Below are 27,014 nucleotides of genomic sequence, written 5' to 3'. Positions count from 1 at the left end.
AACAACAACAACTGGTTTGTTTACAAAACTCAGCAAACCTTCTACACTCTCATGTACTCATCTTGTTTACTCCTCTCACTCTACATTAAGACTACAAATATTTTAAGTAATAAGTGTACTGTATATGCCTTTTATTGCTCTAGGGCACTTCAAATACCTAGTATATAATGTGTCTCACGAAATCGTACTGACACGATTGCAAACAAACCATACCCCGGCCGGGATTGAACCCGCGGTCAGAGAGTCTCAAAACTCCAGACCGTTGCATTAGCCACTAGACCAGCTAGCCACAATAAGATTCGTCCAACTAGGTATATTTCTACACCATAGGAAGGTTAGCACAGGCACCACTGTGACCACAAATGCAAGTTTTTACAGACGAATCTCCAGCTAGCGTGGCCGTGACGAACTATAGCTCAAGTCCCCTCACTGCCGTCAACATGACTCACGAAATCGTAATGACACGATTGCAAACAAACCATACCCCGGCCGGGATTGAACCCACGGTCAGAGTCTCAAAACTCCAGACCGTCGCATTAGCCACTAGACCAGCTAGCCACAATAAGATTCGTCCAACTAGGTATATTTCTACACCATAGGAAGGTTAGCACAGGCACCACTGTGACCACAAATGCAAGTTTTTACAGACGAATCTCCAGCTAGCGTGGCCGTGGCTAGCTGGTCTAGTGGCTAACACGACGGTCTGGAGTTTTGAGACTCTGACCGCGGGTTCAATCCCGGCCGGGGTATGGTTTGTTTGCAATCGTGTCATTACGATTTCGTGAGTCATGTTGACGGCAGTGAGGGGACTTGAGCTAGAGTTCGTCACGGCCACGCTAGCTGGAGATTCGTCTGTAAAAACTTGCATTTGTGGTCACAGTGGTGCCTGTGCTAACCTTCCTATGGTGTAGAAATATACCTAGTTGGACGAATCTTATTGTGGCTAGCTGGTCTAGTGGCTAACGCGATGGTCTGGAGTTTTGAGACTCTCTGACCGCGGGTTCAATCCCGGCCGGGGTATGGCTTATATAATGTGTGAGTGGGGTAGCCAGATGGGGGTTACACACCTACCACACTTTCCTACCTACCTACCTTACTATTCACCTTGCACCCTATATTAAGACCATTAAGACTACAAATGTTTTAAGGTAGGTAATGAGTCCTAGGTAGTAGGTTGGTAGACAGCAACCGCCCAGGGAGGTACAGTGGACCCCCGCATAACGATCACCTCCCAATGCGACCAATTATGTAAGCGTATTTATGTAAGTGCGTTTGTACGTGTATGTTTGAGGGTCTGAAATGGACTAATCTACTTCACAATATTCCTTATGGGAACAAATTCGGTCAGTACTGGCACCTGAACATACTTCTGGAATGAAAAAATATCATTAACCGGGGGTCCACTGTACTACCGTCCTGCCAAGTGAGTGTAAAACGAAAGCCTGTAACTGTTTTACATGATGGTAGAATTGCTGGTGTCCATTTTTCTGTCTCATAAACATGCAAGGTTTCAGGTACGTCTTGCTACTTCTACTTACACTTAGGTCACACTACACATACACACCCCTCTGGGTTTTCTAATATTTTCTTACTAGTTCTTCTTCTTGTTTATTTCCTCTTACCTCCATGGGGAAGTGGAACAGAATTCTTCCTCCATAAACCATGCATGTTGTAAGAGGCGACTAAATTGCTGGAAGCAAGGGGCTAGTAACCCCTTCTCCTGTATATATTACTAAATTTGAAAGGAGAAACTTTCGTTTTTCCTTTTGGGCCACCCCACCTCGGTGGGATATGGCTGGTACGTTATAAGAAAAGAAAGGTAATGAGTGTGCTGTATATGCATTTTATTGCTCTAGGGCACTTTAAATGCCTAGAATATAATGTGTGAGTGGGATAGCCAGATGGGGGTTACATACCTACTTACCTTACTATTCACCTTGCACCCTACATTAAGACCATTAAGACTACAAATATTTTAAGGTAAGTAATGAGTGTATTGTATACGCATTTTATTGCTCTAGGACACTTTAAATGCCTAGTATATAATGTAAAGCTCACTCGAGGAGAAACAAAGCCAGACTGACTCACAACGGCTGTGCGGGGAGGCGAGCATGCGCAAGCAGGCGGACAGGTCTGGTACGCAGGACGAAACACGGGGCACAGTGCAAAACTCGGGACAAAATTTAGCCCCAAAAAAACGGTTCTAAACTCGAAGCGTACAATACTCAGGGCATGCGAAACTTAGGGTTCCACTGTATAAAAATTTCTATAAAATTTCAAGCATGAAGAAATGCATAAAGACAATTCGTGCAAAACTGTTGATTATTGTGATGACTGCACCCTGCATTCTTTTCCATAACTGGTGAACACACTACTTATTCTGAGGACTTCACTACACTTTTATCCATACTCCAATCATGGCTCTTTTGTTTCAATTTGATGAGAATCTGGCATTTAGCAGTCAAATTTTCTTATACTTGATCTTAATTCCATCTCTTTGTGGTGTAATTGCAGTGTGATTAAATTCAATTCTACTTAACACAGATTTTTGCCCATTACTTTAAACCTTAAACTGTCCAAACGTAGATCTACGTTCATGTACGTAGCACTCCGAACATAGATCTACGTACTTTTTTACATTTGAAAGCATGTAAAAAAAAATGTAGATTTACGTTCAGAGCGCTACGCATGTGAATGTAGATCTATGTTCAGAGCGCTACACACGTGAATGTAGATCTACATTTGGGCAGTTTAAGGGTTAGAGCAAACAAATGCTAATTAGCAACTCTGAAAAAACTTACCTCTAAACTGAATCTTCTATCATCATCATCTAAGGAATTGCAATCAATCTGCTGTATCCTAGAGACAACATACAGTATCTCTACAATTGCCTAGAGTTTCTCCCCAAAAATTTCTCTTCACATTCAGGAGATATTTCAGTTGTTCCACCTAATTTACCATGAAACGTAACACATTCATCCTATTACATCAGAGATTCTCACATCTTACAAGGTACTATTATGTCTTTTATATTCACAGTAAAACATTATTATTAATCCACAATGCATGTATTGATACTAATTAATATAACAATAATAGTTTTAGAAGAAGATAATAGCTGTCATGCACGAAATCCTGTCCTTCCCAATATTTTCTTTATAAAACATAAATTTTAGCATAAAACTGAAGAATACAAAACATATTGTAATTAACTGATCAAACCCATTATACATTATTTTTATTTATTATCACACTGGCTGATTCCCACCAAGGCAGGGTGGCCCGAAAAAGAAAAACTTTCACCATCATTCACTCCATCACTGTCTTGCCAGAAGGGTGCTTTACACTACAACATAAACACCCCTCCTTCAGAGTGCAGGCACTGTACTTCCCATCTCCAGGACTCAAGTCCGGCCTGCCGGTTTCCCTGAATCCCTTCATAAATGTTACTTTGCTCACACTCCAACAGCACGTCAAGTATTAAAGACCATTTGTTTCCATTCACTCCTATCAAACACGCTCACGCATGCCTGCTGGAAGTCCAAGCCCCTCGCACACAAAACTTCCTTTACCCCCTCCCTCCAACCTTTCCTAGGCCAACCCCTACCCCGCCTTCCTTCCACTACAGACTGATACACTCTTGAAGTCACTCTGTTTCGCTCCATTCTCTCTACATGTCCGAACCACCTCAACAACCCTTCCTCAGCCCTCTGGACAACAGTTTTGGTAATCCCGCACCTCCTCCTAACTTCCAAACTACGAATTCTCTGCATTATATTCACACCACACATTGCCCTCAGACATGACATCTCCACTGCCTCCAGCCTTCTCCTCACTGCAACATTCATCACCCATGCTTCACACCCATATAAGAGCATTGGTAAAACTATACTCTCATACATTCCCCTCTTTGCCTCCAAGGACAAAGTTCTTTGTCTCCACAGACTCCTAAGTGCACCACTCACCCTTTTCCCCTCATCAATTCTATGATTCACCTCATCTTTCATAGACCCATCCGCTGACACGTCCACTCCCAAATATCTGAATACATTCACCTCCTCCATACTCTCTCCCTCCAATCTGATATCCAATCTTTCATCACCTAATCTTTTTGTTATCCTCATAACCTTACTCTTTTCTGTATTCACTTTTAATTTTCTTCTTTTGCACACCCTACCAAATTCATCCACCAATCTCTGTAACTTCTCTTCAGAATCTCCCAAGAGCACAGTGTCATCAGGAAAGAGCAACTGTGACAACTCCTACTTTATGTGTGATTCTTTATCTTTTAACTCCACCTCTCTTGCCAAGACCCTCGCATTTACTTCTCTTACAACCCCATCTATAAATATATTAAACAACCACGGTGACATCACACATCCTTGTCTAAGGCCTATTTTTACTGGGAAATAATTTCCCTCTTTCCTACATACTCTAACTTGAGCCTCACTATCCTCACTATACATTATTATTATATTATTATTATTATGATTATTATTATCAGGTAGTAGGTTGGTAGACAGCAACCACCCAGGGAAGTACTACCGTCCTGCCAGATGACTGTGAAACAGAAACCTGTAACTGTTTTGCATGATGGTAGGATTGCTGTTTTCTTTTTCTGTCTCATAAACATGCTAGATAACAGGGATATCTTGCTACTCCTACTTACACTTAGGTCACACTTCACAGACACGCACATGCATATATATATACATACATCTAGGTTTTTCTCCTTTTTCTAAATAGCTCTTGTTCTTCTTTATTTCTTCTATTGTCCATGGGGAAGTGGAAAAGAATCTTTCCTCCGTAAGCCATGCGTGTCGTATGAGGCGACTAAAATGCCGGGAGCAATGGGCTAGTAACCCCTTCTCCTGTAGACATTTACTAAAAAAGAGAAGAAGAAAAACTTTATAAAACTGGGATGCTTAAATGTGCGTGGATGTAGTGCGGATGACAAGAAACAGATGATTGCTGATGTTATGAATGAAAAGAAGTTGGATGTCCTGGCCCTAAGCGAAACAAAGCTGAAGGGGGTAGGGGAGTTTCAGTGGGGGGAAATAAATGGGATTAAATCTGGAGTATCTAAGAGAGTTAGAGCAAAGGAAGGGGTAGCAGTAATGTTGAATGATCAGTTATGGAAGGAGAAAATAGAATATGAATGTGTAAATTCAAGAATTATGTGGATTAAAGTAAAGGTTGGATGCGAGAAGTGGGTCATAATAAGCGTGTATGCACCTGGAGAAGAGAGGAATGCAGAGGAGAGAGAGAGAGATTTTGGGAGATGTTAAGTGAATGTATAGGAGCCTTTGAACCAAGTGAGAGAGTAATTGTGGTAGGGGACCTGAATGCTAAAGTAGGAGAAACTTTAAGAGAGGGTGTGGTAGGTAAGTTTGGGGTGCCAGGTGTAAATGATAATGGGAGCCCTTTGATTGAACTTTGTATAGAAAGGGGTTTAGTTATAGGTAATACATATTTTAAGAAAAAGAGGATAAATAAGTATACAAGATATGATGTAGGGCGAAATGACAGTAGTTTGTTGGATTATGTATTGGTAGATAAAAGACTGTTGAGTAGACTTCAGGATGTACATGTTTATAGAGGGGCCACAGATATATCAGATCACTTTCTAGTTGTAACTACACTGAGAGTAAAAGGTAGATGGGATACAAGGAGAATAGAAGTATCAGGGAAGAGAGAGGTGAAGGTTTATAAACTAAAAGAGGAGGCAGTTAGGGTAAGATATAAACAGCTATTGGAGGATAGATGTGCTAATGAGAGCATAGGCAATGGGGTCGAAGAGGTATGGGGTAGGTTTAAAAATGTAGTGTTAGAGTGTTCAGCAGAAGTTTGTGGTTACAAGAAAGTGGGTGCGGGAGGGAAGAGGAGCGATTGGTGGAATGATGATGTAAAGAGAGTAGTAAGGGAGAAAAAGTTAGCATATGAGAAGTTTTTACAAAGTAGAAGTGATGCAAGGAGGGAAGAGTATATGGAGAAAAAGAGAGAGGTTAAGAGAGTGGTGAAGCAATGTAAAAAGAGAGCAAATGAGAGAGTGGGTGAGATGTTATCAACAAATTTTGTTGAAAATAAGAAAAAGTTTTGGAGTGAGATTAACAAGTTAAGAAAGCCTAGAGAACAAATGGATTTGTCAGTTAAAAATAGGAGAGGAGAGTTATTAAATGGAGAGTTAGAGGTATTGGGAAGATGGAGGGAATATTTTGAGGAATTGTTAAATGTTGATGAAGATAGGGAAGCTGTGATTTCGTGTATAGGACAAGGAGGAATAACATCTTGTAGAAGTGAGGAAGAGCCAGTTGTGAGTGTGGGGGAAGTTCGTGAGGCAGTAGGTAAAATGAAAGGGGGTAAGGCAGCCGGGATTGATGGGATAAAGATAGAAATGTTAAAAGCAGGTGGGGATATAGTTTTGGAGTGGTTGGTGCAATTATTTAATAAATGTATGGAAGAGGGTAAGGTACCTAGGGATTGGCAGAGAGCATGCATAGTTCCTTTGTACAAAGGCAAAGGGGATAAAAGAGAGTGCAAAAATTATAGGGGGATAAGTCTGCTGAGTATACCTGGTAAAGTGTATGGTAGAGTTATTATTGAAAGAATTAAGAGTAAGACGGAGAATAGGATAGCAGATGAACAAGGAGGCTTTAGGAAAGGTAGGGGGTGTGTGGACCAGGTGTTTACAGTGAAACATATAAGTGAACAGTATTTAGATAAGGCTAAAGAAGTCTTTATGGCATTTATGGATTTGGAAAAGGCGTATGACAGGGTGGATAGGGGGGCAATGTGGCAGATGTTGCAAGTGTATGGTGTAGGAGGTAGGTTACTGAAAGCCGTGAAGAGTTTTTACGAGGATAGTGAGGCTCAAGTTAGAGTATGTAGGAAAGAGGGAAATTTTTTCCCAATAAAAGTAGGCCTTAGACAAGGATGTGTGATGTCACCGTGGTTGTTTAATATATTTATAGATGGGGTTGTAAGAGAAGTAAGTGCGAGGGTCTTGGCAAGAGGCGTGGAGTTAAAAGATAAAGAATCACACACAAAGTGGGAGTTGTCACAGCTGCTCTTTGCTGATGACACTGTGCTCTTGGGAGATTCTGAAGAGAAGTTGCACAGATTGGTGGATGAATTTGGTAGGGTGTGCAAAAGAAGAAAATTAAAGGTGAATACAGGAAAGAGTAAGGTTATGAGGATAACAAAAAGATTAGGTGATGAAAGATTGAATATCAGATTGGAGGGAGAGAGTATGGAGGAGGTGAATGTATTCAGATATTTGGGAGTGGACGTGTCAGCGGATGGGTCTATGAAAGATGAGGTGAATCATAGAATTGATGAAGGGAAAAGATTGAGTGGTGCACTTAGGAGTCTGTGGAGACAAAGAACTTTGTCCTTGGAGGCAAAGAGGGGAATGTATGAGAGTATAGTTTTACCAATGCTCTTATATGGGTGTGAAGCATGGGTGATGAATGTTGCAGTGAGGAGAAGGCTGGATGCAGTGGAGATGTCATGTCTGAGGGCAATGTGTGGTGTGAATATAATGCAGAGAATTCGTAGTTTGGAAGTTAGGAGGAGGTGCGGGATTACCAAAACTGTTGTCCAGAGGGCTGAGGAAGGGTTGTTGAGGTGGTTCGGACATGTAGAGAGAATGGAGCGAAACAGAATGACTTCAAGAGTGTATCAGTCTGTAGTGGAAGGAAGGCGGGGTAGGGGTCGGCCTAGGAAAGGTTGGAGAGAGGGGGTAAAGGAGGTTTTGTGTGCGAGGGGCTTGGACTTCCAGCAGGCATGCGTGAGCGTGTTTGATAGGAGTGAATGGAGACAAATGGTTTTTAATACTTGACGTGCTGTTGGAGTGTGAGCAAAGTAACATTTATGAAGGGGTTCAGGGAAACCGGCAGACCGGACTTGAGTCCTGGAGATGGGAAGTACAGTGCCTGCACTCTGAAGGAGGGGTGTTAATGTTGCAGTTTAAAAACTGTAGTGTAAAGCACCCTTCTGGCAAGACAGTGATGGAGTGAATGATGGTGAAAGTTTTTCTTTTTTGGGTCACCCTGCCTTGGTGGGAATTGGCCAGTGTGATAATAAAAAATAAAAAATTATTATTATCATGGGGAAAACTAAACCCATAGGGATCATACAGCACCTATGGGGGGGGGGAGGCATTCAAGATAAATTCAGGTAACTGGAGTATAGATTCATCTCCCTAGATCAAGAGCCCCTCACTAACACCTAGGAACCTTCCTTGAGGGGATTATACAATATAAACACACAGGGTATTAACTTGAGATCAATCACCCAGTTCAAGATTAGTACAACTCAAGCTGAAAAAAAAAAAACCTAAACACACATCCTGGTATTTACTGCATCATTTGGTATACACTGGAAAAATAAGCAATCAAATTTGGTCTGATAATTCATTAAAACAAGCTACAGTACACAATTTAAAAAAATATCTTGTCCTTACTGATAGCAATTACTTGCCTCACAATTGTATTGGTCTCTGTGAGAAATTCTTTTCTATCAAGTACATGGATGAGGCAAAATGTGAAGATGGATATCATATGAATGCTGAGGGAACACAGGAACATGAAGAAATAGCGATAGTTCCGTCGCCCTATGCAATTGTTGACCCATGGGCAATGATGGTCAAACGTCTGCAAGTAAATAGACATATTAGAACACGAATATTAGCTAAAGAATGAATGCTACAAATTGTTTTCTGCATTTAAATTCACATTAGGGATGAAGAAAATTAACTAAGGCAAATAATTTAGTTACTGATCATCTCAGTTTCAAATATCAAATATTAGTTATGTAAACTTTCAACAATGTATGTTGTGTTCTGAGCATCTCTGCAAAAACAGTGATTATGTGTGAATGAGGTGAAAGTGTTGAATGATGATGAAAGTATTTTCTTTTTGGGGATTTTCTTTCTTTTTTGGGTCACCCTGCCTCGGTGGGAGACGGCCAACTTGTTAAAAAAAAAAAAATAAGACCTGTGTCCATGATGCTATGCCCTTTTATGTGAACAATCAGGCTAAGAAAGAATAAAAAATACAAAACACCATTGGTAAGACAAAATACTACTCCACTGAACATAGCAGGCATTATTTAGAATGAAAAGAATACAGGATGCTTCATAGAATATACTGCATATGTACATAGTGACCCAGAGAGAGAAATCCAGAATATTCATCATTACACATTCAATGGCTATCTTGCCAGTATTGTGCAGACATCACAATTAAAATGACTCTCCAAACTACAGCATCTCCACCCATCCATCAAAATATAAGCATCATATAGTACTTCCCATCTCTGATACTCAAGGACAGCTAACAATATATTTACATATACACGTATGAATAACAGTAGTAGGTTGGTAGACAGCAACCACCCAGGGAGGTGCTACCATCCTGCCAAGCGAGTGTAAAACGAAAGCCTGTAATTGTTTTACATGATGGTAGAATTGCTGGTGTTTTTTTGTCTCATAAACATGCAAGATTTCAGGTACGTCTTGCTACTTCTACTTACACTTAGGTCACACTACACATACATGTACACGGTTATGTACACACACTCATCTGAGTTTTCTTTGATTTTATCTTAATAGTTCTTGTTCCTATTGCTTTTCCTTTTATATCCATGGGGAAGTGGAATAAGAACCTTTCCTCCGTAAGCCATGCGTGTTGTAAAAGTCAACTAAAATGCTGGGAACAATGGGCTAGTAACCCTTTTTCCCGTATAGCCTACTAAAAAGAAAAAGAAGAAAACCATCAAAGTGGGACATCTGAAAGTGCATGGATGTTGTGCGAATGATAAGATAGAGATGATTGTGGATGTTATGAATGAGAAGAAGCTGGATGTCCTGGCTTTAAGTGAAACAAAGCTGAAGGGGGTGGGAGAGTTTCAGAGGGAAGAAAGAAATGGGATTAGGTCAGGGGTTTCAAAGAGTGTTAGAGCTACAGGAGTAGCAATAATGTTGAAGGATAAGTTATGGCAGGAAAAGAGGGAATATAAATGTATTAATTCAAGGATTTTGTGAGTAAAATAAGGGTTGGATATGAAAAGTGGGTTATAATAAGCATGTATGCACCTAGAGAAAATAGAAGTGTAGACAAGAGAGAGATTATGGGAAACGTTGAGTGAGCGCGTGGGGAGTTTTGAACCAAGTGTAAGAGTACTTGTGGTTGGGGATTTCAATGCTAAAGTGGGTAAAAATGTTGCGGAGGGAGTAGTAGGTAAATTTGGGGTACCAGGGGTAAATGAAAATGGGGAGCTTTTAATTGAGCTATGTGTAGAAAGAGGCTTGGTAATAAGTAATACATATTTTATGAAAAAGAGGATAAATAAGTATACAAGGTATGATATAGCACGTAATGAAAGTAGTCTGTTAGATTATGTATTGGTGGATAAAAGGTTGATGGGTAGGTTTCAGGATGTACATGTTTATTGAGGGGCAACTAATATATTGGATCATTATTTAGTTGTAGCAAGAATAAAAGGTAGATGGGACAAAAGGAAAATGGCAACAACAATTAAGAGAGGTGAAAGTGGATAAACTAAGGGAGGAGGAAGTTATGGAGAGTTATAAGCAACTATTGGAAGGGGGGGAGTGAATGATGGTGAAAGTTTTTCTTTTTCGGGCCACCCTGCCTTGGTGGGAATCGGCCAGTGTGATAATAATAATAAAAAATAATATGAAAGAATGGGTCTATGCAATAAGTGTGCACCATATAATAAAATCCTGCAGCATGCACTGCACGAGAAAAAACTAAGACTGTTTTTGGTTTAAAACAGTGACTCTGTGATGTATTTTTGTATGATTTTTATATTTGTATCCTTGGTTTCATCTGATAGAATGGAAGATGTATTACAGAAATAGAGATGATTCTGATTCATTTCAGGACTGAAAATTGCTTGAAATTGAGCTCAAAGTAGCAGAAATGTTCAATTTTTCCAGATATTCAATACACGTCCAACTGGTGGGTCTAATATGCCTTCATGAATGCGCTGATATTATTTATACAATTATTACAATATTGCATAATAGTAAAGCTTTTATTTTTTGTGTAAGTAAAAATTCTTTGTGTGAATAAAAAATTAAAATGGAATTCATATGTAAAGCCTGGGAACATAACTAATGAACAGAGGAAATGTTATTTTAGTGCCAAGAATGCCTGCATTGTTTATTCTGGACTATTTTGATATTGGAATATTTTGAAATTTGTGTAAAACTGACCAAATTACCAATTTCTGATCACTTTATTGGGTAGTTGAAATAGTTGATTGGGCAGTTTCTTATGCTCAATCAATAAAATGAAAGACATACTAGCAAAACAGCTAAGGATTTGGTCTACTGTAACAATGTAATTGGCCTAAAATAGTACTCAGTGGGCAAAATTGCCAATGTGTAAATATTGCTGACACAGCAAAAGTGTAAATTCATCAATTTTCAAACAAATTTTCATAGTTTCTGTTGTATTACCTTCAGAAAAAGATTCTCTACCATTTCATAAGAAAAAATAACAAAAAAAAATTTTTTTAATTCTTGGATGCTGTGGACAAGTTTCAGATCAGGGGTCTGGACAATGAAAAGGTTAAATGCCAGCCATTCCATGACAGGGCTGTGGGGAAAAATACACACTGGCAAACACTTACCAATGTGTATGGGTTGTCTAAGGTACCTACCTATAAATGTAGGTTCTTTACTCCAGTGCCTCCCAAAGGATTTCTACCACACCTGATTACTTAAGCCATTGATAACTTGTGAATAATTAATTTCTAGTTATTGTGCCCTTTTATTTCACGTAATGGTATGGGTCTGTCCAGCACCTGTTCCCAAAGGTGACTGCCAGGTGCCCAGAATTCAAACCCTAAGCCTGGCACTATACTGTCATATTGGGGGCCCACAAGGGTGAGACAATGGCTGTTCATCATGCTACTTGTGCCTATATTCCTAGTCTAGCTTAATCTTAAGCTAGACACTAAACTTACTAGGTATTTACAGTTTATTAACTTACGATGGCAACGCAACTAACCCTCAACAAGCCCTCTTTGTGATGGTGTAACCAACCGAGAGCGCCTATCCTCTAACCTAATACGAACATCTCACTTGTTAATGGTTTGTTTAGAAAGAAAAAACACGAGATTTTCCAGTTTTTAATGCTAACATACTATTGGAGTGTGAGCAAGGTAATGCTTGTAAAAGGATTCAGGGTAATTGTGTAGCTAGAATCGAGTCCTGGAGGTGGGAAGGGTGATGCCTGTACTCTTATAGAGGATTTGGGGGATGGGAGGGGGGAGGAAATTATGTAAATCAATCACTGTCTGGCACGACAGTGACTGAATGAGTGATAGTGAATGTGTTTTTTTTGTTTTGGTCACCCTGCCTTGGTGGGAGATGGCCATCAAGATAAAAAATATAAAAAGACCAAGGGACTATTTGAGCCCAGTATTTAACTGTCCTTCATTTTTTTTTTATTAACACACTGGCCATTTTCCACCAAGGCAGAGTGACCCAAAAAAGAAGAAACACTTTCATCATCATTCACTCCATCACTATCTTGCCAGAGGCATGCTTACACTAGGTGTACTTTCCACATCCAGGACTCAAGTCCAGCTAACCGGTTTCCTTGAATCCCATCATTAATGTTACATTCCTCACACTCCAACAGCACATCAAGTCATAAAAAACATTCATCTCCACTTGTTCCTATTTAACACATTCACACATGCTTGCTGGATGTCGAAGCCCCTCACACACAAAACCTCCTTTACCCCCACTCTCCAACCTTTCCTAAGATCACCACTACTCCATCTTCCTTCCACAACAGATTTATATGCCCTCCAAGTCATTCTATTTTGTTCCATCCTCTCTAAATGTCCAAACAACCCCTTCTCTGCCCTCTTTATAATACTTTTAGAAACTCCACACCTCCTAAACTCCAAACTATGGACTCTCTGCATTATATTCAAACCACACATTGCCTGTAGACATGACATCTTCACTGCCTCCAACCTTCTTGTTGCAACATTCACCAACCATGCTTCACACCCATATAAGAGTATTGGTACCACTATTCTCTCATACATTTTCCTTTTTGTTTCCATGGATAATGTTCTGACTCCTCAGTGCTCCACTCACCTTTCTCCCTCATCAATTCTATGATTCACCTCATCTTTCATAGACCCATCTGCTGACAAGTCCACTCATAAATATCTGAATACATTCACTTCCTCCATACTCTCTCTCGCCAATTTGATATCCAATCTTTTATTACCTAAATTTTTTATCCTCATCACCTTGCTCTTTCCTAAGTTCACTCTTAATTTCCTTCTTTTACCTACCTTTCCAAACTCATTCACCAACCTCTGCAACTTCTCTTCAAAATCTCCCAAAGGCAGTGTCATCAGCAAAGAGCAACTGGGACAACTCCCACTTTGTGTTAGATTCTTTATCTTTTAACCCCAAACCTTTTGCCAACACCCAAGCATTCACTTCTCTTACAACCCGTCTATAAATACATTGAACAACCATGGTGACATCACATCCCTGTCTAAGGCCTACCTTTACTTGGAAATAATCTCCCTCTCTCTCCTACATACTCTAACCTGAGCCTCACTGTCCTCATAAAAACTCTTAAATGTTTTCGGTAGCTTACAACTTATTCCATACATTTGCAACATCTGTCACATTGCTCTCCTATCCACCCTATCATACACCTATTCCAAATCCATAAATGCAACGAAAACCTCTTTACACTTATCTAAATATTGTTCACCTATATGCTTCGCTGTAAACACTTGGTCTACACACCCCCTACCCTTCCTAAAGCCTCCTTGCTCATCTGTGAGCCTGCTCTCCATCTTACTCTTAATTATTTCAATAATAACTACAGTACTATACACTGTACCAGGTATACTCAACAAGTGCATGCCTCAATAATTTTCACACTCTCTTTTGTCCTCTTTGCTGTTATACTAAGGACCTATGCATGCTCTCTGTCAATCCCTAGGTACCTGCCTACATATAATATTACAGTAAATCATGACTTACCTCAATACAGTGGTTGCATACGGAACAGTGTGAGCAACGAGGGGGCCGATAAAAATGACATGTTACACACCACTTCATACGGACGGTGATGCCATTTATTTCAACATTCTTATATAGTGGAGCTCTAAAATCATCATCCCGGTCTTCGTCTGTTGAGGCTAAAAATATAAAAGAAAACATTAGTTACATTAATATAATTTAAATGTACGTATTCTATATTGCTGGACTTGTTTTTACATTAAACACAGTGTGACACAAGGGTTAGTTGACACACTGATAAAAAAAAATTACCTAAACCCTTCTATTTGCTTCACAGATGCTAAGTAAATAAGTTAAATGAAAGGCCTGTCAATTATGTTGACTCCAGAGCAAGTTCAGCTACTGTCTGTACAGAGAAGCACAGAACAACCAGAAAACTAAGAAAATTTCTTTCCTTACCAAAAAACTCCAACTCCATGCTTTCAACATATTACCAAACATCTGCTTGAATTTAAAATGATATTCACAATTCATAATATCAAACAGGATGGCTGGTTAAAAGCAGGAGTAGGCAAAGAAAATTTATTATACAGCCATAATTTTGTCACTATGGTTGTTTAATATATTTATAGATGGGGTTGGCATAGGTAGTAGGTTGGTAGACAGCAACCGCCCAGGGAGGTACTACTGTCCTGCCAAGTGAGTGTAAAACGAAAGCCTGTAATTGTTTTACATGATGGTAGGATTGCTGGTGTCCTTTTTTCTGTCTCATGAACATGCAAGATTTCAGGTATGTCTTGCTACTTCTACTTACACTTAGGTCACACTACACATACATGTACAAGCACATATATACACACCCCTCTGGGTTTTCTTCTATTTTCTTTCTAGTTCTTATTCTTGTTTATTTCCTCATATCTCCATGGGGAAGTGGAACAGAATTCTTCCTCCTTAAGCCATGCATGTTGTAAGAGGCGACTAAAATGCCGGGAGCAAGGGGCTAGTAACCTCTTCTCCTGTATATATTACTAAATTTGAAAGGAGAAACTTCCGTTTTTCTTTTGGGCCACCCCGCCTCGGTGGGATACAGCTGGTGTGTTGAAAGAAAGAAAGATGGGGTTGTAAAAGAAGTAAATGCTAGGGTGTTCGGGAGAGGGGTGGGATTAAATTATGGGGAATTAAATACAAAATGGGAATTGACAGTTACTTTTTGCTGATGATACTGTGATTATGGGAGATTCTAAAGAAAAATTGCAAAGGTTAGTGGACGAATTTGGGAGTGTGTGTAAAGGTAGAAAGTTGAAAGTGAACATAGAAAAGAGTAAGGTGATGAGGGTATCAAATGATTTAGATAAAGAAAAATTGGATATCAAATTGGGGAGGAGTATGGAAGAAGTGAATGTTTTCAGATACTTGGGAGTTGACGTGTTGGTGGATGGATTTATGAAGGATGAGGTTAATCATAGAATTGATGAGGTAAAAAAGGCGAGTGGTGCGTTAAGGTGTATGTGGAGACAAAAAACGTTATCTATGGAGGCAAAGAAGGGAATGTATGAAAGTATAGTAGTACCAACACTCTTATATGGGTGTGAAGCTTGGGTTGTGAATGCAGCAGCGAGGAGGCGGTTGGAGGCAGTGGAGATGTCCTGTCTATGGGCAATGTGTGGTGTAAATATTATGCAGAAAATTCGGAGTGTGGAAATTAGGAGAAGGTGTGGAGTTAATAAAAGTATTAGTCTGAGGGCTGAAGAGGGGTTGTTCAGGTGGTTTGGTCATTTAGAGAGAATGGATCAAAGTAGAATGACATGGAGAGCGTATAAATCTGTAGGGGAAGAAAGGCGGGGTAGGGGTCATTCTCAAAAAGGTTGGAAGGAAGGGATAAGGAAGGTTTTGTGGGCGAGGGGCTTGGACTTCCAGCAGGCGTGCATGAGCGTGTTCAATAGGAGTGAATGGAGACGAACGGTATTTGGGACCTGATGATCTGTTGGAGTGTGAGCAGGGTAATATTTAGTGAAGGGATTCAGGGAAACCGGTTATTTTTATATAGCCGGACTTGAGTCCTGGAAATGGGAAGTACAGTGCCTGCACTCTAAAGGAGGGGTTCAGGATATTAGCAGTTTGGAGGGATATGTTGCGTATTATTATCTTTATACGTATATGCTTCTAAACTGTTGTGTTCTGAGCACCTCTGCAAAAACAGTGATTATGTGTGAGTGAGGTGAGTGTTGAATGATGATGAAAGTATTTTCTTTGGGGATTTTCTTTCTTTTTGGGTCACCCTGCCTCGGTGGGAGACGGCCGGCTTGTTAAAAAAAAAAAAATTATATTATGTGTTCTGTTGTGAATTATTCCCTTGCCCAACATTTTATTATATACAAGTTAATGCTAATATTGCATTGTATTACAGTGGAACCTCGGCTTACAAATTTAATCCGTTCCATGACCTCGTTAGTATCCCGATTTGTTCATAAGCCGAGTCAATTTTCCTCATTTAAATTAATTGAAACAGCATTAATCCGTTCCAGCGGAATTCCTGCTCTTAGGAGGCACAACAAAATACTTCAATAAGATGCTAATATCAACTCTATGACTTATTTATATATCACAATTCATCTAATTTCACCATCACTCAAAGAATGCACAACAGGTGCATCATTGTCAGTGTTCAGCATTTCTTCGATGTCAGCTTCCTGTACCTCTATTAGCACACAGTCGAGATGAGTAAATAGAATTGTCAACGCTTATTGCTTGGGTACGTTTACTCTGTTAGTGGGTTGGATCTGTGAAGGACCTGCCTAGTATGGGCCAAGAGACCTACTGCAGTGTTCCTCTTTTTTAATGTTATTATGTACCCACGACACCAATCATACCCATCCCCTCCCACTCAAATATTTGTCCAATCTCTTTTTAAAGCTACCCAAGGTTCTATCGAAGCTAAAACCTTGGGTAGTTTCAAATTTAGGTTGGATAAATACACGAGTGGGACTTGCATGTGATTAAAAAGGATTATTAAACCATTTATCACAGGATTATTAAAGCTTATTGCTTGGGTAGTGTTTATTCTGTTAGTGGGCTGGATTTGTTTAGGACCTGCCAAGTATGGCCCAACAGACCTGCTGCAGTGTTTCCCCTTTCTTATGTTGACGAGTGGAACAATCTGCTTAGTATGGCTACTGAGGCTAACACCTTGGGTAGTTTCAAATTTGTGTTGGATAAATACATGAATGAGAAGTAGATGAATGGTTCAGAGAACCGACACATTGATAAATTAGACACATGTGCAACTCTTGGGTATCTTTATTGAGGAAACATTTCGCCACACAGCGGCTTCATCAATCCATACAAAGGAGAATGTGTCTCAACAAGTGTCTCAATTTTCCACAAAGGAGAATGGTGAAGAACAGGAGGAATTTGAGGTAATCAGTCCCTCAGCCTTGAGTTGATGTGGTCAGTACATCAATCGCGAGAAGAATACAGCATATCTGCGGAGAAGAGCTTATATACCGTAGGCAGGAGAGGTGCAGCAGTCGTAGGTGGTGTGTCATACTTGGGAATTCTTCACTTGCCTAACCCTTGGGCATGACCTACTTCCACATTGGTCAAATGTGACACCACCTACGACTGCTGCACCTCTCCTGCCTACGGTATATAAGCTACTTCTCCGCAGATATGCTGTATTCTTTTCAAGATTGATGCACTGACCACATCGACTCAAGGCTGAGGGACTGATTACCTCAAACTCATCCTGTTCTTCACCATTCTCCTTTGTATGGACTGATGAAGCTACTGCGTGGCAAAACATTTCCTCAATAAAGAGTTGCACATGTGTCTAATTTATCAACGAGTGAGAAGGGCTGGACGTGAGTGTGACCTGCACATGAGTAAATAGAATTATCAAAGCTTATTGCTTGGGTAGCATTGAAAATTGAGTTGGGCAAATACTCTGTTAGTGGGATGGACTGTGAAGGACCTGTCTCAGTAGTAGTACCAGTTCCTAGTAACCAGTTACCAGTAACCAGTGTACCAGTAGATGACTCACTACCAACCGTCTGTGTGAATCACTGACTGTTATTCACATTGCTGCTGACCATAGCAGGTTTTCAAAGACCGCTCACCCGTAGGCACTGGTGGGTCAGTCTAAGATAGGGAGCAGAGAGAGGCAGGTCGGCTGTTGGCGCTTCCCATACTTCTCGTTATATATTATACGTACTACCAGCCTACGTGAGTATTTTTACCCCATCCACGTAATCGAACCCACATGACAAATTGGTGGCACCGGTGTGGGCGTGGATTTAAGGGTATTTCAGACGTTACAAGATTGGTTGTGGGGTGCCGGCAGGTCAGAGGTGAACCGTCTGCCACCTCCAGCTAGCAGTTACCCTCACTCACCTCCATCCTGTGTACTCCAGCCTGCATGCCTGTTGCAGCTGCTTCTCAAGCTTCCTGGTTTAGTTCGTGTGCTAATTGCTTCAATCTCCGAGGGGTTGACCCGGATTTGCAATTAAGCCAGTCAATAAGCCAGACTGTGGAAGTGAACGCTAGTCAGCCTGCCTCAGCCTACCATCCAGCCTGTCTCCTGACCACAGCAGGTTTTCAAAGACCGCTCACCCGTAGGCACTGGTGAGTCAGTCTAAGATAGGGAGCAGAGAGAGGCAGGTCGGCTGTTGGCGCTTCCCATACTTCCCGTTATACATTATACGTACTACCAGCCTACGTGAGTACAGTGGACCCCCGCATAACGATCACCTCCGAATGCGACCAATTATGTAAGTGTATTTATGTAAGTGCGTTTGTACGTGTATGTTTGGGGGTCTGAAATGGACTAATCTACTTCACAATATTCCTTATAGGAAAAAATTCGGTCAGTACTGGCACCTGAACATACTACTGGAATGAAAAAAGTTCGTTAACCGGGGGTCCACTGTATTTTTACCCCATCCACGTAATCGAACCCACATGACACCTGCCTAGTATGGGCCAACAGGCATGCTGCAGTGTATTATTATTAGTAGTATGTATGTAACAATAACAATAATAACTATTATTATTATATTATTATTATACGTATTATTAATTTAGGGAAGTGGAGCACAGGTCCAATTCCCTTGATCAAGAGCCCCTCACCAAGGAACCTCACTTGAGGAGGAAGTTTGCATCCTGAAATTTTGTTTGTATCCAGAAGCAAAAAATTGATCAAGTGACTGTTCATATCCTGAAAAATTCGCACGGTGGGGCATTAGTAAGCCAAGGTTCCACTGTACGTATATTGCTTTATTTGGTGTTATATTAAGTATGTGATTTTCATGTAGTGGGAAACCACTAGTTAGAGTGCCAGTTACTAGTTACTGTCTCCCTTAAAGTCATGAACCAACCTGACATCAGCTTACCGCTCACTGGTACAGTCAGTAGGTTCACACACTCACTCCCGAGTAGTACTCTGCATTGTACTCTCACACCTAGTCTGATCTCTGATTTCAGGAGTTCTCTATTCATATACAGATCTCTTGCATGGGATTATCGATAAAACTTCCTGTCTGGATAAATTGAATTTAATGTCTCGGTGAAGACATTGATAAGGGTTATGTTAGCAAGTACGTATCATTTACTTCATGTCACAGTGATTGCCTAACACTACTACTGGGAATTATGTCTTCCCAGCAAACCCTTGTGTCGTAACAATAGCTGTGTATGTATAATTGCACCCTCTATGTGTAAAGAAAAAGATAAGTAATTTTATTGCTCTATATAAAGATTACGGTTCATAGAGATATGAATATCCTATCTAAATTTTATTGTTATTAAAGGCACGGATTTTACTTGCGAGTTTTGGTCATCCTACAGAAAGAAAGAAGGTTATTAAAGAAAGTCTTTGGTTAAGAAGGCTATATTTGCAGCACTAAAACGTTGTTGCTATTGAAGTTCTCTCCTAGACAATAGCCAGCGTAGCAACTGATACCCCATCAAGAATCAGTGGCCTAATGTTAAACACTCCATACACAACAGTTCCCAGATTGTAGAGTCAAAAAGAGCTGAGTTTGACTACATGTTCTTGTAAGATGTTGCATCTTTTAATAAACTTGATGAAACTCATTCAGAGCCAAGCAATGTTTAAAATAAAGGCTTGCCTTAATGTGAACTTACACAACTTTGATCAGTAGCTCTTGCCCTTTGTCAATAAAAACTTTAGCTCTATATTTAGTGGTCAATAATATAGTGTAGTAAATATACAGAATTAGATAACTTGAGGAGCCCCTATTAAATAACTTTGGTTAGACTGTTTCACCCTACTATTATCATTCAACCTTCCAAAATCATCCACTCAACTGGAGATTCACTAATAAGGAATATTACTTTTTTTTTCTTCCAACTGCTACTTAACCAAGTAGCACAGTACATTCATTAAGGAGGCCCATGTCCAAAATGAATCTGCCTATAAATTAATGAAAATCTGTCTAAGAAGCAAGTAACTATTAAAAACTTGGCTCTCACCTTTTGGTATAACTCCAGGATCCATGAAAGTTGCTAAAGAAAAATTGAGCACCACAAAGAGCGTTACAACGCCCTGGTACACAGGCACATAGATGCCCCATTTGTTGTACAAAGATATACACCTGAAAAGAAGAACAATGTAAAATCTTCATCTAGAAGCATTATCCTTAAAGATGTCTAATGAAATCCATAATAAAAAGATACAGTATACAATCTCATAACACGTAGGTTATATTTCTGAAAATAGTTGTGAAAAATATCATTAAAGTAAAAACATATGAGAAAAATATGGTTACATTCTAGGCAACTACAAATTTTATCAATTTTTTTTTATTCGGTGAAACCTCAAATTGCTTATCGAACTCTTCGAAAATCGACCGCTTTTTTCAAACCAACTTTGTCCCTACTATCGAACTCGCCCCTATTTTCGAACTGCCAGGTACCAGACCTGTTCGCCAGCCCACTCTGTCCACATCCCTGCGTAGGTGCCATGAGTCAGTCTGGCTTTGTTGATGCTTGAGTGAACACTTACCTGCGGTCTCATTCAAACAATTTACGATTAATTCGTTGTGTTTAGTGCTTGTGGGACTGTGAAATAAGCTACCATGGGCCCAAAGAAACTTGCTAGTGGTACCCCTGTGGTAAAGAAAGTGAGAAACACCATAGATGTGAAGGAAATAATACAGAATTATGAGAGTGGTGTGAGACTTGTTGAGCTTGCCAGGATGCATGGGAAAAACAAATTGACCATCGCTTCTATCTTGGCAAAGAAAGAACAAATCAAGGAAGCTGATGTTGCAAAAGGTGTTAATATGCTAACCAAAAAAAGACCACAGACAATTGATCAGGTTGAGAAGTTGTTGCTGGTGTGGATCAAGTTATTTTGTGAGACAGGGGTCCAGTGACTCTCAAGCTGGTCGTAGTGGCATTAAAATACAGAGAAGGGAAGTAACCCCAGAGAGGGCTTTGATACCTAAAGTCCTTATGGAGGGGGATTCCCCTTCCAAACACTAACCCCAACTCCTCTCCTCCTCCCTATCTTCCAGATGCCATCACCAATCTTCAATAAAGGTAAGCAAAAATGTTATTTTATATGTTTATTTAAATTTATTAATAATTTTACACTATATTTGTTGTGTGTAGGTATTAGGTTGGTAGACAGCAACCGCCCAGGGAGGCACTACCGTCCTGCCAAGTGAGTGGAAAACAGAATCCTGTAATTGTTTTACATGATGGTAGGATTGCTGGTGTCTTTTTTGTCTCTTAAACATGCAAGATTTCAGGTATGTCTTGCTTCTTCTACTTACACTTAGGTCATACTACACATACATGTACAAGCATATATATACACACCCCTCTGGGGTTTCTTCTATTTTCTTTCTAGTTCTTGTTCTTGTTTATTTCCTCTTATCTCCATGGGGAAGTGGAACAGAATTCTTCCTCCGTAAGCCATGCGTGTTGTAAGAGGTGACTAAAATGCCAGGAGCAAGGGCCTAGTAACCCCTTCTCCTGTATAAATTACTAAATTTAAAAAGAGAAACTTTCGCTTTTCTTTTTGGGCCACCCTGCCTTGGTGGGATACGGCTGGTTTGTTGAAAAAAAAAATTGTTGTGTGTACATAAAACTATAATGTAATACTATCTATATTTTTTTTTTTTTTTAATATTTTTGGGTTTCTGGAACAGATTAATTGTTTCCATTATTTCTTGTGGGAAATATTGCTTCGCCTTTCAAACTTTTTGAATTTAGAACTAGCTCCTGGAATGGATTAAGTTCAAAATTTGAGGTTCCACTATACTGTACTACAGTAAGCAAGCATTACTACAGTACAGTGCTGCATAACATATTTTATATTCTATTAGTCATTGAAGAAATGTCTCCCACAGAAATGTGGGAAACAGAATCACCTTTTAATATAAAAAACATATTTCCTTACCAAACTGCACCAAATAAATATGAACCCTCCACATCTTAACTAGAGATGAATGTATATGAAAAGAAATGACAAAGAAAAATAGAGTAATACTGTAGTGTAAGAAAAATAGTGTGGGAAGATGTGTTAGGGAGATGAGGAGACATCTACCAACTATTATTATGAAACAGTAGATTTCTATATCTAACTATTCAATATAAATCTGAACTGCCTGTACAACTTTTATTTCGCATAATCTATGCATGAGGGCCCAATAATGTCATGTTTAGTGGAGGAGAAAGTGAAGAAATGTCAGCCACACCAAACTCCTTGGCCTAAGCAAAATAAAAGTTTGCATGCCCCACCTCCTCTCAAAATATGACCACTATGCAGTGCTGGAAAGAGATTTACATATACAACTTCCTTCACTTTATTTGACAGCCATGTAAACACTACTTTGCTTTACATAACAAGGTGTGGGGAATCTTTAGAATGTGATGTATTTGTGCAGTCAGCTGATGCAATGTGTGTGCCTCCATCAGGATCATATCTACGCAACTTTCTCATCTAAACACATTACTATTACCAAACACCATCCTGTTCAAAAATTGTAGAAACATAGCTAGTGTAAATGTGATAATGAATGATACTGGACTTTTGTGCATCCTTGATATAAATGCACAATGAATATGCCTTCAGACAGAAATAATGGTAGATATGATGCAAGTAGCATCTACCGAGCATAAGCTTAATGCAGTGCTCTTTAATAACACTTAAAAGCAACCCTTTACAACCTCGCAGTCCAGTGGTAGTGCATTTGGCTCATAACTAAAGGACCCAGGACCAATCCTGAGCAGTGCAAGATGTATGGGCATCTTTTAACACTTGCTATCCCTGTTCACATAACAGGAACTGGATACTGTAGAGTTACTCCAATTGTTGCCTGATGCTTCCAAGAGAAAGGAACTTAGGAGCCTAGCAAAAAAAAAAGGTACAGTGACTCTTGGGTTATACTGTATTAGGCTGTTGACATGTCAAGGCTAATAATCCAAGCAAAATTTTCAACCTCAAATAAGGGCAAGTTTAAAATAAATGTAAATAAAATTTTTAATAATGTTGGTAGAATTACCGACAATGTGTAAAGTAAAAGGACACAAGTGCAACTAATGTGACATTTTATTGTGGCAACGTTTCGCTCTCCAGGAGCTTTGTCAAGCCGATGCAAACAGTATATGGACACAGAGGGTATATAAAGGCTCAAAGTGAGGTGCAATACTAGTGAGGTACCATTTCGATGTTCACTAGTGGTAGTAGTAGTAGTGACAAAAGTTGTAGTAGTAATACAATATGGTAGAGCAATTAATTCATACATGAGTAAAAGGATATAAAAGCTATTACTTGGGTAACATAAAAATAGGTTGGACAAATATAGACTGGATAGAGGCCTGTTTCAGTGTTCACTCTCTGTAATGTGCTTTGTGTAGTATATACCCTCTGTGTCCATATACTGTTTGCATCGGCTTGACAAAGCTCCTGGAGAGCGAAACGTTGCCACAATAAAATGTCACATTAGTTGCAATTGTGTCATTTTACTTTACACAAATAAAATTTGACCACTAGGCACAACTCAACAGAGAAGTCGTAGTAAAAAAAAAGAAAAAAAAAAGCAAGCTTGAATCAAATTACATAGGAAAAAATCTTTATAAGCCTAATCTCACCTCAGTGAATGCCACTGATCTCACCGCCATTCCCGTCACCGATTACGTCTCCTAATTTCCACACTCCAAATTTTCTGCATAATATTTACACCACACATTGCCCTTAAACAGGACATCTCCACTGCCTCCAACTGTCTCCTCGCTGCAGCATTTACAACCCAAGCTTCAAGTCTCTGATATTTTCCTACTAGCGACGAGTTTTTCATACAAATTCAGTAAAATTATCATTAAAGACTAACTTAACCTCAAATAAACCTAAATGATGATGCTAGATAACCCCAAGAAAAATATGTCACTCTGACTTGTTTCCGCTATCCTAGGTAATTTACACACTTTACTATGTAAATCAATTGTAATCACCTAAAACATGTGTAACCAAAAGTAGATAAACTTATTTGTGTATTATCAAGTCATCAAACCTGCTGCCTGATATCGGTGATTTAAAAAGTCAGTGGCTTCGCCAGATATTTCTGACCTAAGCTTTGAGAAATTGTCTTTAGGAAACCTGTTAAATTTTTTTGCACTCAGAGAGGATTGCTGATCTTTGTCCTATCTTATGAAAGGTAAGTATATAATCCTTATGCATTATTAAATAAACCCTCACTATAAGACTAACTACTGGACAAAATCAGATGGGTCAACTGATTTGGAAACAATCAACAGAAATCAACTGGTTACAGAATTGTCTGTTATTTTTTATGATCACTGCAAAACCATCTCTACATATCACAATTACCATTACAAGCCATCCGTTTCCACTATTATGTCCTTTAAATCGAGGGTTTTATAATTATGCTTAGTATACATAGTATCTTTATTTATCAAAATGCTGCTTAATGGGGAAGATAATAACCAGGACTGCTTGGCAGCTAACAGATTATTCCTAAAGGTATCAACATCTCATCTTAGGACTCATTACTATATAGCAATTCTCTTCCTTTCAAATGGGGTGTAAAACTCATCTTCGGTATGTCAACAGATCCTTAACCACTGAATGGTCATCACGTTAAGACCCGTATGGTGTCCAGTGGCTCAGTTGGCAATGCTCTTACCCCACACACTGAGTGTCTGTGGTTCAATCCTTGACATGGGTGGAAACATTGGGCATATTTCCTTACAACTGCTGTCCCTGTTCACCTAGCAGAAAGTAGGTACCTGGGAATTAGTCAACTGGTGTGAGTCACATCCCAGGGGATAAAACTAAAAGGACCCCAATGGAATTAAGGCATACAGTCCCTGATGATGCACTGACTTTCTTAGGTTATCGTGGGTGGCTAACCCTGTGGGTTAAAAATGCTAACAATTCTTATCGGAAGACATTGGTGAATAAACCACCACCACGGCCCAATTACTCAAGACACAACAGTACTGCTAAATTTAGCATTCTATGGCAGTGAAATGTGCCTTACAGAGCCATCTTATGTTAAGAATCAACACATTATCAATGAATATTGAAAAGAAGACATTCATTTAACGTCATCAACAATACTAATCATGCTTTAGCAAATGATATTTAAGAGAGTCAGTCCAAGTGAAGACCTGGATCATGGTGTTGATATGTATGGCTTCTCAAGCTCTTGACAAGTTATCTGGCCCACACTCACATTTTCTCATATTTGAAACTGAAAGACTTGGCCAAATCCAAGGTAAGCTATGTATCTTGCTTACTCAAAGACTCTAAGCGCCTAATTTCCCGGTAAAGAGGAGCACTGCTGCAAATTAAACCGATAACAAACCGCCTGTTTACCTCGGTTCAACATCCACAGATCAGATTTTGTTTATTTACAACGCATTTTAGTTTATAAATACTTACGGAAAGACGAAAAATAGTGTAGTACATGCTAGAAGTAGCGTCCAAGCACACGTGGCTGGTATAAAACGTGTCTTGGGCTTACAACTTGGCATTTTATCTTATATTTGTCAAACTCCCCATCTCAGCAATCAAAACATGGCCGCACCTCAGTCAGACAGCATAAATGACTGAACCTGATGTGTTGTGGAGGAGGAGGCAAACAGCCGAGCATCGTATTCTGTATTATATCTTCTCTAGTTTGCTATATATTATATTTTAAGCAATTCGATAATTCTAGTAGATTGCTAAATCTTTCAGTAACTTCAGGAGCTAAATTTTGGATGCGTTTATACATGGATAATTGACAAACAGCTTTTACTTGTTGTTCTTCTTCCTTGCCTCTACATAGCAATAATATATTCATCATTGGGTGCTCAAACTTTAGATAAATGTCCCATAAACTACCAAGATTGTCCAAAACTGACACGTTTATGAAAGTAGGATTAGTAAATATTGTGGGAGGACTCACATGCATTTGCATGCATGAGACTGATACAGGTGTGTGATGGTATTGATTCAATCACTTTCTATCATATGAGTCGACCACTTGTTGATAAGATCCTTTGACTTCATCTTAACCTCTCTTGCCCGCACCTCCCACTCACCTCAACAAGTTGTTCAACTTGATTTAATATTCTGGCTCTGTACTCGGTTCGCATACGTGTTGCATAAATAATGAATGATTACCATTGATGAGTTCTCAGAAAAATGGTAACTTGGATGGTAGGCAACAATATCACGTTAAAAAGGCTTTCTGTATAATATTTGTGCTATGATGCATACTGGTTAAGCGCATATTTATAAATATGATAATATGTATGTAATATTTGAACACCAATAGAACATAATTTACTAATTTTATTTTCATCGGAAAGCTTTAATGCTATAGAATGGGAGATAATAAGGTTTAATACGGGGAAAATGAGAATGGCATCAAGCTCTCGGATAAGGAGAAAATTCACCAGCATCAATTCAATTCAATTCAATTCAATTCAATTCAATTCA

The 27,014-nt window shown here is 39.4% G+C and overlaps 1 protein-coding gene across 5 annotated transcripts in view; it reads right to left on the bottom strand.

The window, feature by feature from the left end:
* Positions 1-26,164, bottom strand: part of Zdhhc8 (zinc finger DHHC-type containing 8) — a 117,025-nt gene extending 90,861 nt beyond the window's left edge. Inside the window, exons 1-4 of one of the 5 annotated variants that reach the window (XR_011393148.1) lie at positions 25,971-26,143; positions 20,528-20,649; positions 14,060-14,217; positions 8,482-8,654 (exon numbers count right to left, since the gene is read on the bottom strand). Coding sequence is in view for 4 of the 5 variants with exons in the window: in XM_053789178.2 (XP_053645153.1) it covers positions 8,482-8,654; positions 14,060-14,217; positions 20,528-20,649; positions 25,971-26,062 (545 nt within the window). In the remaining variant the exon portion in view is untranslated. Of the gene's footprint in view, positions 1-8,481; positions 8,655-14,059; positions 14,218-20,527; positions 20,650-25,970 lie in introns of all 5 variants that reach the window. The other 4 variants (XM_053789178.2, XM_070094098.1, XM_070094100.1 and 1 more) reach the window with 4 other exon arrangements.
* Positions 26,165-27,014: the final 850 nt, after the last annotated feature.

This window comes from Cherax quadricarinatus, chromosome 44, assembly GCF_038502225.1.
Source record: "Cherax quadricarinatus isolate ZL_2023a chromosome 44, ASM3850222v1, whole genome shotgun sequence".
In the NCBI taxonomy this organism is placed as follows: Eukaryota; Metazoa; Arthropoda; class Malacostraca; order Decapoda; family Parastacidae; genus Cherax; species Cherax quadricarinatus.
Note: the sequence above shows the minus strand (reverse complement) of the source record. Positions and strands in the feature narration are given on the sequence as shown.